The sequence below is a fragment of the Cornus florida genome, unplaced genomic scaffold (genome assembly GCF_030987335.1).
Source record: "Cornus florida cultivar Cherokee Brave unplaced genomic scaffold, ASM3098733v1 CherokeeBrave_3.0.0_Hap2_Chr05, whole genome shotgun sequence".
In the NCBI taxonomy this organism is placed as follows: domain Eukaryota; kingdom Viridiplantae; phylum Streptophyta; class Magnoliopsida; order Cornales; family Cornaceae; genus Cornus; species Cornus florida.
Genome location: NW_026775575.1, coordinates 69,382,311 through 69,397,563, shown reverse-complemented (window position 1 = coordinate 69,397,563; position 15,253 = coordinate 69,382,311). Strand labels below are relative to the sequence as shown.

The following is a 15,253-nucleotide window of genomic DNA, read 5'->3' as shown; positions in this document are numbered from 1 at the left end:
ATAATACCGCAACTAGCCTCCATAAATCACAAATTTGTTATTCTATTCAAGTCCCTGTTATATGCATCTTTAGAGTTTTATATCCCAATTGGGTACGACAGTAATTTGATTTTTACCATTCCTTCTATTTTCTCTCATCTTTTTTATCCAAACTTGTCTTCTTTTCTCCCCTATTTATTCAAATACAAATAAAAATTATTACTAAGCATCCTTTATTTTTTCTTTTAACTAATAATATCACTTCTTTTATTTTCTTCCTGTATCTCAAAATCTTTCATTCCAAACGGACCCTTCAAAGAATTCGCGCCAGACTCCGAATGTCCAAATGGATCATGCACCGAACATCTACGGAGCCTTCAGGTGTTCAAAATTCTAGGGTTTCAAAAAACATCACTCAGCTTGGCAATGGCGGCAGCAGTAACTCTTCAGCTGCTCAGACCGAAGCACAGAACCATCGGAAACCCTAATTTCATTCACTTCTTCTCGTCGTCAATCTCAGACCCCAACGCCGAAGACCAAAACACCACTTCTTCAACACCATCGCAACCGCAACCGCAACCGCAATCACAGTCACAGCCACATTCTTCGTTCTCTTCTTACTTCAGCGACGTCAGATCCAGTCTCAAACAATCACCACCACCACCACAGCAAAGGCAACCTCGCAAACCGTTCTCTCCTTCCTCCTCCACCCCAAACACCACCAAGGTCGCTTCATTCGAAGAAATCCGCAAGAACCTCGCCGAATTCCGCCGTCGATCCTCCGTGCCACCGCCCGGCGGCCAACCATCTCCTCCGCAGTCGCAGAGCATCTCGTTCCAGGAGCTCTACAAGCGAAATGTGATATCGACAGGTGAAGGATCTAACACCGCGGAAGCCAATAAAGGCACGAAGCTTACTTTTGATGCGATTCGTGAGAGCCTCCGGCAGATTCGAACGAACACGCCGAAGCAACAAGGCAATGGAGATGCTAGGCGGAACGATTCGATGTCGCTTTCGAGTTATAAAGAGGTTTTGAATACAAAACGGGTTTATCCGAATGCGAACAAGTCTACGACGGCGTTCGAAAGGGATGAGCTACCGTCATCGGTGTTTGAGAGGGAAATGAATGTGAAGAAGGATGTAGAGTCGTCGGCGGCGATGAAGACGGAGTTTGTTAAGATGTATGGTTATGATGAGTTGGGGGAGAAGTTGAGGAGGTTGAGGCCGGCGACCAAGGGAGGGAGTTGGTTTTCATTGGGAGAGTTGAATGAGAGGTTAATGAAGTTGAGGGAGATTGAAGAGAAGGAAACAGATTCAAATATTGGCGGCGTCAAATATAAAGATTTGAGAGAGAGTCTTCAGAGGTTGAAGTTTTTGGATGCAGAGAAGACCAAGAAAGCTTCGTGTAAGTGATTCTTTTGCAAGCTGTTGAATTGATGATATGGTTGTTCTTTTACATATAAATTTCCGGTGACCAAAAAAAAAAAAAACTTAATTTTTTGTTTACTTGAGTCAATATATTGATGTTGAATTGTTGCAATGGTCTGTAATTCATTTTGATGGTTGATATCAAAATATTCTTATTGTTCTGAACTTTAGAATTTTTCAATTCAGCTTCTCAAATGCTAAAATATGGTCCAAGTGTTTGATATTGTTCCTATTCAAATTATGTCTGTTATATGTATACTTCAATTCCCTTTTGAGAGGGGAGAAAGTTAGATTTGGTACAATTCATAATGAGGGTTTATAATTTTATATAATAATGGAATTGTTTTTTCCTGCTATAATTCATCATTTTTTCATCTGAGTAATTTTGTAGGGCTGAGATTTGATGCACTTTTACTTTATAATTGATTTTTGCATTCTTTTTTTCTTCTGGATGCTAGCATTAGGCTTGCCTATTTCATATTTATATGAAAATTGTAACATTGTCTTCTTTGTGCCACCAATTCTGTTGAGCTTTCTCTGCATATTTGCTAGTGTGGATTCTGTTACTCACTTTCCATGTTTAAAAGCCATGTATATTCATTAGCACTTTCGGTGTTTATTTATTTATTTTTTTGGGTTGGATTTTTGGAATGTATAGATCCTGCTGTAATGTTGTTGCAGAGGGAAAATTTTAAAACCTTCCATCACTCTGCTATATCAATTCACCGAACATCACTCTGCTATTAATCTGGTTTTTCGTTTTGGTGTTGAGTTTCTGTTGGAAATCATTTTGTGCATTCATGCAATGATCAACCTGAGAAAATGCTTTTTATTTTTTTAGTATTATATTATTTTTTATTTTTTTTTTACAGCTTTTAGCCGCTCTTAAGTGGAATAATTTTTGTGTGTGCAAATTTCTTATCCTTTTTGATGAGCTTGATCAATAGAGACATGGTTGATAATGTACTTATACGTCCCAAAAGCTAATATTTCTTTTTCCCTTGATTATGAGTCGGTAATCTTTATTGAGAAGTAATCTGGTGAGTTTGCAAACTCCTATTTACCTAAAATTTGGATCAATACCGTTTTCTACTTTTTCTTTATGCATAGACACGAGTAGTTTCTATGGTACATCCTGTTATAGAATTGATTCATACTCTATTGATCAGATTCTTTATTACAGTTCAAAAACTCAATGTCTTAGGCCAGCTTGCTGGACCTCCAACTTATATGCTGTCACCTCCTAAAGAGATGTTAGTTGAAAAGGCAAGTATTGCTTTCTTGAATATAGTGTCTCTCCTTTTTAATTGTTCTGTGGAACTTCATTGAATTCATGTCGGTATGTTAGTGGCCCATGCTTCGTTTTTTGCCAATACAACCCAGTTAAGAAAGACTACCTAAACCAGTTAAAGAAGGTGAATATATTACTGTCCACTCGTAATCTCATATTTGTGGAAATCATGAGATATTATTCAAATTCCTAAACAAGTTCACTGTAATTCTATGCAGCAAGAATTTCTGAGTGCAATAATGAAACCTTGAATGGGATGTATTGATGCTTTGAAATCCTGTTTGTGATATTTGCATGTTTTTTCCATTATCATGTCAAATTATCATTTTCAGAATACTTAGTTTGTGGTTTGATAAAAGGTTGGATTTTTCCTTGATGAATGAAAATAGAAAGGAAGGAATGGAAAATGGAAATTCGATCAACATGCATTATTTATGGCGTGTTTGGTAGATGGGAAGTGGAAGGAAAATAATGGATAGAAATGGGAAGGGACAGACTGTTTGATAGGATGGAAGGAGGGAAGGGAATAGAGTAGGGAGCACTTTCCCTTTGCATTGATTAAATTTTTATGTTCAAAAGTTTACCCAAAAAAGGAGGGAAGGAAGGAGCTCCCCCCCTCCCTTTTTCTTTTAATTTTCCAAAGCTCTTATCTTTTTCTTTGAAAGTCTGCAGAGAAACACACTGTAATTGGTTCATGATTATTGGTTTTTTATAGGAGTTTGAAGTTACTCAACCTTTTTAATGTTGCTGTTATAAATAGAAAGCTCATGGTGTAATAATTCTTTTGTTTTATGCAGTATTTCCATCCAGATAACATGTCATCTGCAGAGAAACTGAAACTTGAGCTTAAAAAAGTCAGAGATGAATTTAAATTGTCAGAGTCAGATTGTGGATCAACTCCTGTTCAAGGTAAAGCATCCTGTAGTTGATTTTGTCATGGTTTTCCATCCGGTAAAAATTGTATGATTTATTTCCTGTTGCATGATATATGTGCATAATCTTTTTTTCCAAGTCTCCCCAAGAACATTGTGAAAATTCTTTGCCTGGATAAAAAATAATAATCTTTGTTTCTTTTTTCTTTAAATATGCTATTGTTACTGAAATTTTTCTTCATATCTTTATGATTTGAAGAGAAAGCTAGAAACACGGGCAAGGTTGTTTGAAAAGAGACTTCTCTCTGATTACAATCATTTCAATCTCCAAATCCAATCATCTTATATAGTGTGTTTGGAGAAAGAAGATTGTGTTTTGCTGTCAAAGAGGAAAGGGAAGGAAATTTTGGAATGGAACAACCCATTGTTGAACTTGAGATACTTATCACAGTGAATTTCATATAATTTTCCTTTTCCTTTACCTCTGTATTCTTTGTAGCTTTATGTATGTGTGTGTAGAGAGAGAAGGGTCATGTGTCTGGGAGAGTTTTAGAGAGTGTTTTAGAAAGAGGGAGATTTTTAGAGATAGAATGAGTTTTAGATAGAGGGTTGTGACAACCCGGATTTTTAAGATTTTAATATATATTTATTTCATGACTTTTAGTTGTCAAAGATTGATTATTTAAATTTAATTGGAGACTTATCCAATTAAAGATTCATGTATTAGTTTATTTGTTTTGGTTTTGTTACATATTTTATATATATATGTAACAAAACCAAAACAAATAAACTGAAACATGAATCTAATTTTTCTTTTCCTTTACCTCTGTATTCTTTGTAGCTTTATGTATGTGTGTAGAGAGAGAAGGGTCATGTGTCTGGGAGAGTTTTAGAGTGTTTTAGAAAGAGGGAGACTTTTAGAGAGAGAATGAGTTTTAGATAGAGGGTGGTATGTGAGAGAAAATTAGGAGTTAGTGAGATGGTAGAAGTGTCTTTGCATTACACTTCGAGGGCAAAATTGCCATTTTAAGCTTGAATTTTGATGACATCACATATTTGACAGTTACTGAGACTGACGACGGGGCGATTTGTTACAAATGTATTAACTAGAGGGGTGTAATTTAGATTATCCAAATTTAAGGGGAGGACAATGTATTTTTTACCTAACTAGTGGTGGAGGTAAGTGCAATTTTTCCTTCAATCTAATAGAAAGGGTCTTTTGGTCATAATATAAAAAAGTAATGAATTGTGAACATGTGAGGTACATGACTGTTTTCCATCCATGTCAAGGGAAAAAAGAGGACAGGATATTTTGTAGGGTTTTACAATAGTATAGGGGGGTTAATTGCCAAATTTAGAATCCGCGCCGGCGGGGTTATTTGCAAATTTGAGAAAACCTACGGCTTCGTATGGTAGATGGAAATAAGCAAGAAAAAAAAAGAAATAGAAAATGAAGTGAATGAAAAGAAAAGTAATTTTCTAGCATGCATTTGGTTAACAAGAAAATTGTAGAAAAATACCAATTAGTTAGTTTGGATAGCATGAAAGTAAAAAGAAAGTGATTATACATACCAAAACTACCCTTTTGATTTCAAATGCTAAAAAAATAAATAAATTTGTGTTTAATTATATCAATTTTTAGTAAAAAAATGGTAAAATGTTGGATTATTAAATTTAATAATATAATTGTTTAATATTTATTTCTATTATTTATATTTAAAATAAAGCTTCATAATATTTTTTAGGTAGAACTAATTATTAGTTTAAGAGAAAGGAAACTTCAAAATATATATATATATATATATATTATATTTTTTTTTGTTGGTAAAATTATATATTGTTTTTGCGAAGTATATTATTATCAAAGTATTAGATCATATAAATACTGAAAGAAAAAGGTTAGACGAACCTCCCATCTATGTAGTAGTTTATGGCCCACGCATACAAAGAAACCCAGTAAAAAATAGAGAAAGAAACTGTGAAACAAGTTGTCTCTTTTTTTTGGCAAGTTGTTTTGCACGATTAAATTTTTGGATAAAATAGGAATATCAAATAAAATTGAACTCCTTTCACGTGAAAATATTATTTTCGTGTGTTTTGGGCAGGAAAAGTTTTGAGGAAAAATAGGCAAGTGCGAGAAACTAAATTTTCTTGTACTTTTCTCTTTCCTTCTTTCCAAACCCCAAAAAAGTTTAAAAGTTTTCTCTTTCCTTTCTTTTCTAGTTGATTCCATCTAACCAAACAAAGCCTAAAGGTTTAGTTTTTTTGCATTTTGCACCAAATTGAAATGAAACTGATATGTAATTACGTATGTTACATGGACTTTTCAAAAGTACTAAAGTATTTGTATTGAACACACAATATTAGAACATGGGTATGGGATATGTGTCCGACACTTTTGGTTAGACATGCACCTAAAAAACATATCAAATGATTCAAGTTTATCATACTATTGCTTCAAAATGAGTCAAGTGCCTAAATTAAACACTATGTAATATATAGAAATTATTTTACTCTATAAAATAAAATTAAAATATTCAATAATAAAAGTATGTAGCTATGCCTATGTACCCTTTGGTTTAGAAATTGATATGTCTGATTCTTAGATACATATCTGCACCTGACAAATGCCTATTAAACACTATGTAACATAAATAAATTATTTCTCTCTATAAAATAAAGTAAACATATTAGAAAATATAAATATTTAGCATTGTCCATGTGCCCTTTGGTTTAGAAATTTGACGTTTGATGCTTGGATACGCATCCAAACCCGACACATGTACTTGAGCCCACTAACAAAGGTAATTGCTCTAATATAAAAATGCTATTTAATTTATATTGATTTATTTTTTTCCATATTTGTTCTTCCATTTTGATGATCTGTTTACTTTTAAATGCTACGCCAATTAGAGTCATGGTATCTACACCTTCTAGTTCACAACAACTTTAATTTTTAATTTTGAACTGAAAGATACTGCTAAAAAATGACGGGAGTGACTAGACTGGTGATCGTCTCAAAGATCATATTCTAAAGAAAGCAACAAATGCAAGGGTCATGAAGTAATTGACTTTTACAAGCAGTGACCTTTGCTCAAATAGTTGATTAGTTGTTGTTGTAATTAATGTATAGAGTATCATTGGGATGCCTTCTGAAGGTAACATGCTGCATAACTTCATGGATGCATGTGAAGCAGTGAAGCCATATCACATGGACTCCTGTATGTGTGTGTCAAGTGTAAGTTTGTGTCTAGGTGATAGATTTGATACATTCAATTATATAATCTTTGTCATAGAGAAATATTGGTTAACTAGTCTCACAAGAAAAAATGCTTATATAATTAATGCCTTTAAGGTGGAATAGACAAACACATATGTTACCAAGTTGGAAAATGTGGTTGAACTAATGTAACAAATTCGGTCAGATTCGTTGGAGGCGTGGGTGTTTGGAAATTCATTCGTAAGGGATGGGATGAAATTTCTAAGCATATTAGATTCAGAGTACGGGATGGCAAGAGAGTTCGGTTCTAGGAGGATTTATGGTGTGGTGGTCGCCCGTTGGCTCATTCCTTTCCCAGACTTTTCCGGATTGCCGTGGATAGACATGCTTTGGTGGCCGACTGTTATCGGCTCAATAACGGTAGGCTTGTGTGGGATGTGCGCTTTCAGAGTTCCTTTCAAGATTGGGAGTTGGAGGAGGTTGCAGGTTTGTTGGAGTTATTGTACGGATAGGAGGTTGATGGTAGTGGCACGGACTCTCTGGTTTGGGTGCCTTCCTCTCAGGGGAGGTTCAAGGTTCGTTCCTTATTCCGTTGTCTATCTGATTTTCATGGTTCTAATTTCCCTTGGAAAACGGGGTGTTGTTCCAAGGCTCCTCTCAGAGTGGCCTTCTTTGTCTGTACTTTTATTTGGGGCAAGATTTTGACCTTGGATAATTTGAGAAAGAGAAGACAGATTACAATCAATTAGTGTTGTTTGTGCAAGAGGAGTGGCGAGTCTGTGAATCACCTTCTTTTGCATTGCCTTGTAGCTCACGATTGTTGAAGCCTTATCTTTGGCATTTTCGATGTCCATTGGGTTATGCCTCGGTCCTCGAGGGGGTTGATTGACGCTTGGCGAGGCTGTAGTGTGGGAGCCCACGCTCGTGAGTGTTGGAGGGTGGTTCTCCTTTTTGTCTAGTGGTGCTTATGGAAGGAGCGGAATAAAAGATCTTTTGAAGGGGAGGAATCTTCCTTAGTGGCCTTGAAGTTTCATATTATTAGCTCTCTTTTTAGTTGGGTTTTGGGGAGAAATTGTACATCCATTGATGAGTTTATTGGTTTTTTGGGTTCGGTGGGTCCTTAGGACCTTGTCTCTGGCTTCGGCCTTTGTATAGCTCTTGGAACGCGTTCCCCGTTTGAACGCTTTCTAATACATTTTACTTATCCATTTTTTATTTTTTATTTTTATTTTTATTTATTTTTTATATGTGGATGGTTTTACTCTTAGAGTGCTTGGTTAACATCTGAATTTACATGATTGCTTGGAGAGTGACATTTTGTGCGATGCAGTTAATATTTAAGTGCCTGTATTTGGAAGATGGTATTTAAGTGTCGATTTGTTGTAGAACTTGGTGGTTTTAAGATGTGAAAGCTGGCATTTGGAAGAAGATACTAAGGGAATGTGGTAGACGATAATTGATATTGCTGAATGGTTGGCAGAAAAGGTATTTGAAGAGCCTAAAGGATGTGGTCATTATACAAAGAAACTTGATGGTAGAATGATGACGTTCAAATACTAGCACAAAAATGCTTTCGTACACAGCTTGCTATTTGGAGATTGGGAATGTTTTAAATACAATATTTTTTAGAAAGTTAATGTTGAGGCATTCAAATATCATAAGGATATACCAGAGTAGGTTTTATTTTAAGTTCAAAATTCAAAGATACTTTATGATGAAGACAGCATATATGGAGGATAGTGTGTTTGTTTCCACCAAGAAGAAAAAAATGGTAAAGGAGAGAGAAATGAGGAAATTGTGATTGGATAAAGTCAAAATGGGATAGTTATGAAAATTGGCAGCTTAGAGGTACTTGACTGTGGTCATTTTTGGTTTTTAAAGTGTTCTGCCATTGTGGGATCATAGATCACCAATCAAAATAATATGGAATATTATACAAGAAAAATGAAGCCAATTTTTTTGTTTTAGAAAGTTATGCTATCAAAAGCATGTACAAAATTAAGATATAGGCATATAACTGAAATGGAGATATCATCACACCGAGTTGCAATACAAGAATGACAGGCAAGGAAAAAAATATATATATAGTTGATTTTATGGATAGTTTGAAAGCTGAAAGGTCTTTTGTGTTCTTGAAGTTGTATATAGGTGTGGTCCTCGTTTGAACGCTTTTCTAATATAATTTACTTATCAAATATATATAGACACACGCACACACACACACACACACATATATATGTATGGATAAGTGAAAGCCAGTGGTGGTGGCACCTATGGATGATAGGATTTGGCAAAGTCGTTTAAGAAGATTTAGATTGCAAACTTCTATATGCTCGACTTAGAAAAGGATTATGGCCTCTCCTCCTTTAAAGAGTTGATATCCTTTGAAGAGTTGATAATGTTATGCCATCAGAACAGAGTAAATAGATATTTTTTGTTTTAATTGTACAAATAGTACCTGTGTTCTTTTCAGTCTTCCTTTTCTTCTTTTTTTTCTTACGCGAGGGACATTAATCTCCATCTTACTTTTTCGTGTGTGTGTGTGGACAATGGACATATTTATCAAACGCATAATGTGTGAAGTTCTGTTATGTTTGGTATGTTTGACAGAAATTTTAATTGACAAAATTGTAGTAAGGGTAGGAAAGAGTTAATATAACCATGAATGGATTGAGTAATAGTTAGTATTTTTTACTAAGTTATATTTAGAGCAACTGCTTTGTTACTTTCATAGACACTTTACCCATAGAACTGAAATTGATGAAAGAGCACTTATAAAAAAAAAATAAAAATGAAGTGAGAGAACACTTCTCTATTGTTTTGTGATCAACAGTTATCAAAGTGAAAGAGGTTTTTATAGAACACTATATACTTTTCAAGCTTTATGGTATAGAACATGACCATTTTATTAACATTTGCATAAAATGAGTGCTTGAAATGAAGGTTTTAAGAAAGGTTAGTCGCGAGAAAAGAAAGGATATAACTAGAAAAGATTGCATTTTAAATTAGTGACATCAAATGTGGAACAAGGTCAAAGGGTCACTCCAGATGGTTTATCCATGTTCAATGAAGACCAAAGATTGCTTTGATATGGACCTGAAGTTGGGTTAATGCTCTCTTTAATTGAGTTGAAGACACTTTTTCATCAACTATTTTATTTGTTTTCAGTAGTTGTTTCCTAGTTGTGAGCGAAGAAACCTGGCACTCGATGTCTTTTAAACTTCTATATCTATTTTTTTTTACAACCATTCTTGCTTCAATGCAGGATGAGTGGTTGATTACCATTTAAACTCTTTAATTTTTGTTTGCAAGAAGCTATTCCAGTGGAAAAACGTCCAGTTATGCTGCAAATGTTTTCCGTACCAAGTTTGCATGGTTTTCTGTATAAATAATTATTGATGCTTCAACTCTTACGATTTTGCAGTGGCACAACTCACAACAAAGATCAAGTACCTGTCTACATCTTTGCACAAAAAGGTATATAGATTAATTATATATACTTGCATGCATCTTTTTAGTTGGTCATTAGTGCTCTTGATCACAAAATACGTTTTTTTTAAACTTAATATTAGATCTTTGTAATGATTAAGTGGTGATGTTTAATTTTGGTGGATGTGTATTTGTAAGGATATTGAATTTACTCTAAAAGATTTACGCAATTTACACTCCTGCCCTCTCAGTTTATTCTTTCTTGGGATTAGGGAATGAATGTTAATCAAATCTAATGCATTGAAAGTTACTAATTAGTTTCGCAAATGATAACGATAATCTGAATATTAGTAAAATTTAGCTATTGCTGTTGAGGGTATGGTGTCTGTCGTCAACTTTATATGTGAAACTAGTCATTTACTAAAATGTCTATGTTTGCTAAACTGATGCTAATAGTCTTTGGCGAGGTGTGTTTTTTTATTACACCGCAGTGTTGGTAAGAAAGAGCGTTGTAATGTTTAGGAAATCTCATATTTGTCGTTGGTTCTTTTGTTTTATAGATTATAATTTTCTTCTGCTGCAAATTTGCTAATGAGTTGCTAAATTTCGTAATAATAATAATAAAAAAATGCTATAGGATAAGCATTCTCGGAAGGGTCTTCAAGGCATGATTCAGAGGAGGAAGAAGTTGTTGAAGTATCTCCGAAGAACTGAATGGGATACCTACTGCCATGTTCTCTCTAAACTTGGTCTCCGAGACAACCCAGATTACAAGAATATTTATTAGTTGTAGTTCTCTGGAGAACAGAACATGTTTTTTGATATCCATTCTCTAGATCATCATATCAAGGAGCAGCCTAGAGAAGCTGAGATTGCTTGAGGAGCTGTTTATGGATTGTCCCAATGAATTTGTTAACTCTTTATTTTTTTCTGGTTTTTTTTTTTTTTTTTTTTTTTTTTTTTGGTAGTGTTCCATGTTAGTTCTTTGTAGTTAATCTGTTAATCCAAGTCATTAATTATTTGTTTAGAAACCTATCTTTATTACAACTGGTACTCAACTGATGTGAGGTAAATCCGCTCGATCACATGAATGAGCCTCTGCCATGATGCATACAGAATTCTTTATTTCAATTTCTAATAATTGTATCGTGCATACAAAGGGTGTTGCATAAATCAGCTTCGTGTTCTTGTCAGCCGCAAAATATCCCTAATGAAAGCATTAACGTTATCTTCAGAAGATCCTCCTTCAGCAATTGCTTGTCGAGAGATTACCTGAAGTTCTCTTGCCCGTCTACTCATTTCTTGTCTCTCTGGGCTTTCCAAATCCATGAACCTCCTCACAATGTCAGTAATTTCCTCTCTCCGCGCCAAATTTTCCATTCCCCACTCCCTCTTCACCCTCCACCCAATCCTCCAATCTTCTACTATAAACTTACTGATTGTGACTTGATCCATAAGTATAGGAAAAGTGAGCATTGGCACGCCTGCGAAAACACTTTCCATAGTCGAATTCCATCCACAATGGCTCCAAAATCCTCCTATCGAAGAATGGCTCAGTACCTTCAATTGGTCACACCAAGGCACTACCATTCCCGTGTCTCCACGAGCCTCCTTTAGCCTCGAAGCTTCCCCACGCTCCACCCACAAGTACTTAACACCACTAGCGTGCAACCCGGCTGCAATTTCATCCATTTGGGTACTTGAAACAGAAAGGTAACTCCCCATTGAAATGTACAAAATAGAGCCTTGAGGTTGAGAATCTAACCATTTGTGGTAGTCGGTGTCATTGGGAGTACTCATGTGATTAGAGGCATTGTCTCCAAGTGTAAAGTGAGGTATTAGAGGGCCAAAAGAGTACATAGGCATTGGCAATTTTGGTCTTAAAGCATTGATGACCTCAGCTTCAAGCTCAAATATGGTGGTGAACAAGAAAAATTGTGATTTAGACACTGGAGAAATTATTTTGATAACTTGGTTCAAGAAGTTTTGTTTGTTTTTGTAGAAGATTGTAGGCAAGTCAGCTAAACGGATTGATGATATTCCAGGGATGTAATCCACCCGCTCATTTCCTCTTTCTGTCACATAAAAACATACCAACAATTTTTTATCAATCTTTTTGCTAATTCGTAACATATTTTTACATATATAAATAAATAAATAGGTGGAATATATTATATTTTTACATGGGATAAAAAAAAAAAAAAAAACTGATGTTCGCCAACAATATGAAATTATTTTCAGCTAAAAAGAAATTAGTCCCCTACTCTCTCTGTCTCTCTCTCTCTCTTCAGTTTCCCACTTCTTGTAAACCTCCAAGTTCCACTGAATATTGAATTTAAGCAAAATTTGGGCTGTATATATCAACAAAACTTTCTTGTAATTTTTTCTATATTTCGCTATGGAAGTGTACTACCCCATCCGTTTCAAAATTATTGTCCCTTCTTAAAATTCTGTATAATAATGATAAGGAGTCTGTCAATCGGACACTGGGATGAAGCCAGAAATTAAGTTCAGGGGGCACAATGCAATAAATTTTTTTGAGGCTGGGCAATTTTAAAATTTTATAAAATTATACATACAAAAATAAAATATTTTAAAGTGGGGAAAGGAAATTAAATTTTTTTTAAAACATACATACAAAAATTAATTTTTGTAAAGTTGAGGGGGCATTAATTAAAATTTTAAAGAAATGTATATGCAAAAATGAAATTTTTAAAGTTAAGGGGGCAAATCTTAAAATTTTAAAAATCATGCATATAAAAATGCAATTTTAAAAAAGTCCCCAAAGCTTGAACTGGCTCCTTCCATGATTGGACAAATTCAATTAAACTCAAGTAAGTATGGTCTAACATCATCATCATTAGAGATATTAATGATATCATGATAGCGGTTAACCTCCACTCACATAAATCAGTTTAAGAGAAAATGATGCGTAAGCCTACCATTGTAGCCAAATTATTGGGGCCTAAGTATAATATGCCTTTGAATGCTATAGAGTGAGACCCATGTGAACGGCTGAGATGTTTTTAGGTTTAGCATTATGCCCACAATGTTGGACCTAAGTATCACAACTCCAACGGGAATTTAAGAGAAATGATAGGTCTCTCAACATCCATTGCCGACTCCTTCTTCGAATACAACGTGGCCCAGTCACGTTATAACTCTTTATAAATAAATCCTGTAAACATCTTTCTCTTCGACTCTCTCTCTAAATAGCTCTCCCTCTCTTCTCTCTTTGATTCTCTCTCCACAGTCCCCCTCTCTCTCCGTTCTACCATTGATCCTCAATCCTTCAACTCTCTGTTTCTACCATCATTACTCGATTCTACCTTTCTATTTGATCATGGAACTCTCTTTTTCATTCTTTGATTTCACATATCTTTTTCACATATATGTCCTAATCTAATGTCTGAATCTAGAATTATAAATCGGTCTTCTTAGCCCTAATCTAAATTTCACGGGTATGTTCCTAATTTTTTTTTTTTTTTGGAAAATTTTATGGGTATTTCATGAACAATTTCATGGGGATGTTACTGCTACACTAACTCGATGATTAATCTGAAGCAATGATCGCTTCGTCCTACGTGATGATTTTTATGTTGATTCCTTTTAATCTTTTTTTGTTTATGAATAAGAGTATGAGAAATATTTGATGGAAACAATTGAGGTGGAAAGACGTTTCATTTCTCAACATTTAATGCATTGTGCTTTTAGAATTACAAAACTACCTATTTAGAGTAAGTGCTAGATGTGTGTTATGTTTTCAAAAAGTTTGGTGATATTTTGAAAAGTTACTGAGATCTAAAAATGAAAGGAGGCTTAAGAATTTTGGAACCAGGAGTATATAAACTTTAACTCATCATTTTCTTTCTTGTATGAAAATAAAAAATAAAAGAAAGAAAGATATAACTGATTGACTCGTGGTCCACTAAATCATTCAGGTTCACATACCTGACAAATCAACAGGATAATGCTGGTTTTGCACCAAGAGGTCAAAATGGTAAATGAAGGAAAACACCGACACCGGCATAGGCCAAAGCGCAGCTACCGGAATATTTCTCCGATTCCCAACCTCAATCGCCCATGAAATACAAACATCAGTCATGATGATGGTTGGCGGCGGCTCCAGCCGGTCCAGGAGCTGCTCGAACGGTTCCTCCATCTTTGTCAGAGTGGCTTCAACGAAGCTGAGCATATCGGCGGCTCGGACCAGCTCGGAAGGCAAGACGTTTGGGATTGTGCGGAAGCGAATGTTAGCCGGCTTGGGCTCGGAGCCAATGAAGCCGAGCCACTCCTCCGTGACGACGAAGGTGATTAGAAGATGGTCGCTCCGAGAAGCTAGTAAGTTGCAGAGGTTCATCATAGGATTGATGTGTCCTCTTCCTGGATAAGGCAAGGCCACCACGTGGCATCTACCCATTGGTTCCATTTTAGCCACAGGTTTTGCACAGTATGACCGTCTACTCCGCTACTGTAACGGAGGACCTCGAGGAGAGAGAGCTATAGGACCACTGATCTACAGACTACAAGTGTATATAAAATCTTTCTCAGCATATGTGTTTGTATATATATATATATAAAGAAAGATTCCGGCCGGCAAGATACTTTTATTGACCAAAGCTAAGCGGCTGCGTCACCAAATATGGCTTTCTACCATTTCTTTATATTTTATGAATTTGATTATAGTGTATGACTATTCTTTATATTATCTGAATTTGATTGCAGTGTTTGACGTACGTTGTGCCAAGCTAAGGGTTAAGTACCCAAAAAATCTTGTACTCTTAAACAGTTTTTGTGTAATATAAAATTTCCTTCCATTATTAATTTGGTGTAAACAACATTTTTGGAATTTAAAATGATCATAAGGGCATGTAAATAGAATAAATTAATATGTTACAATAACCCATATAAAATGATCATTTTGTCCCTTTTAGAACCCCGTGTCTCTCCTCTCTTATTCCTCTCAGTTTTCTCACTCCTCTCTACCTCATCTTCTCCATCATACCACGCCACCAGAATTGTAAAGCCCTTTTG

At 35.2% G+C, this 15,253-nt stretch overlaps 2 protein-coding genes across 2 annotated transcripts; one reads left to right on the top strand and one right to left on the bottom strand.

Moving 5' to 3' along the window:
- The first annotated feature begins 264 nt into the window (after nt 1–264).
- LOC132306755 (uncharacterized) lies at nt 265–11,344 on the top strand. Its single transcript, XM_059804303.1, has 5 exons — nt 265–1,384; nt 2,591–2,673; nt 3,496–3,607; nt 10,215–10,267; nt 10,857–11,344. Exons 1-5 carry the CDS (start codon nt 406–408, stop codon nt 11,004–11,006), a joined length of 1,377 nt encoding a protein of 458 aa, XP_059660286.1. The 5' UTR covers nt 265–405; the 3' UTR covers nt 11,007–11,344.
- A 39-nt stretch (nt 11,345–11,383) lies between these two features.
- Nucleotides 11,384–15,013, bottom strand: LOC132306754 (UDP-glycosyltransferase 87A1-like). The gene is made up of 2 exons (XM_059804302.1): nt 14,171–15,013; nt 11,384–12,294 (listed from the first exon to the last, which is right to left on the bottom strand). The coding sequence occupies exons 1-2, from the start codon at nt 14,646–14,648 to the stop codon at nt 11,393–11,395; spliced, it is 1,380 nt and encodes a 459-aa protein (XP_059660285.1). The 5' UTR covers nt 14,649–15,013; the 3' UTR covers nt 11,384–11,392.
- Between the last annotated feature and the right edge of the window lie 240 nt (nt 15,014–15,253).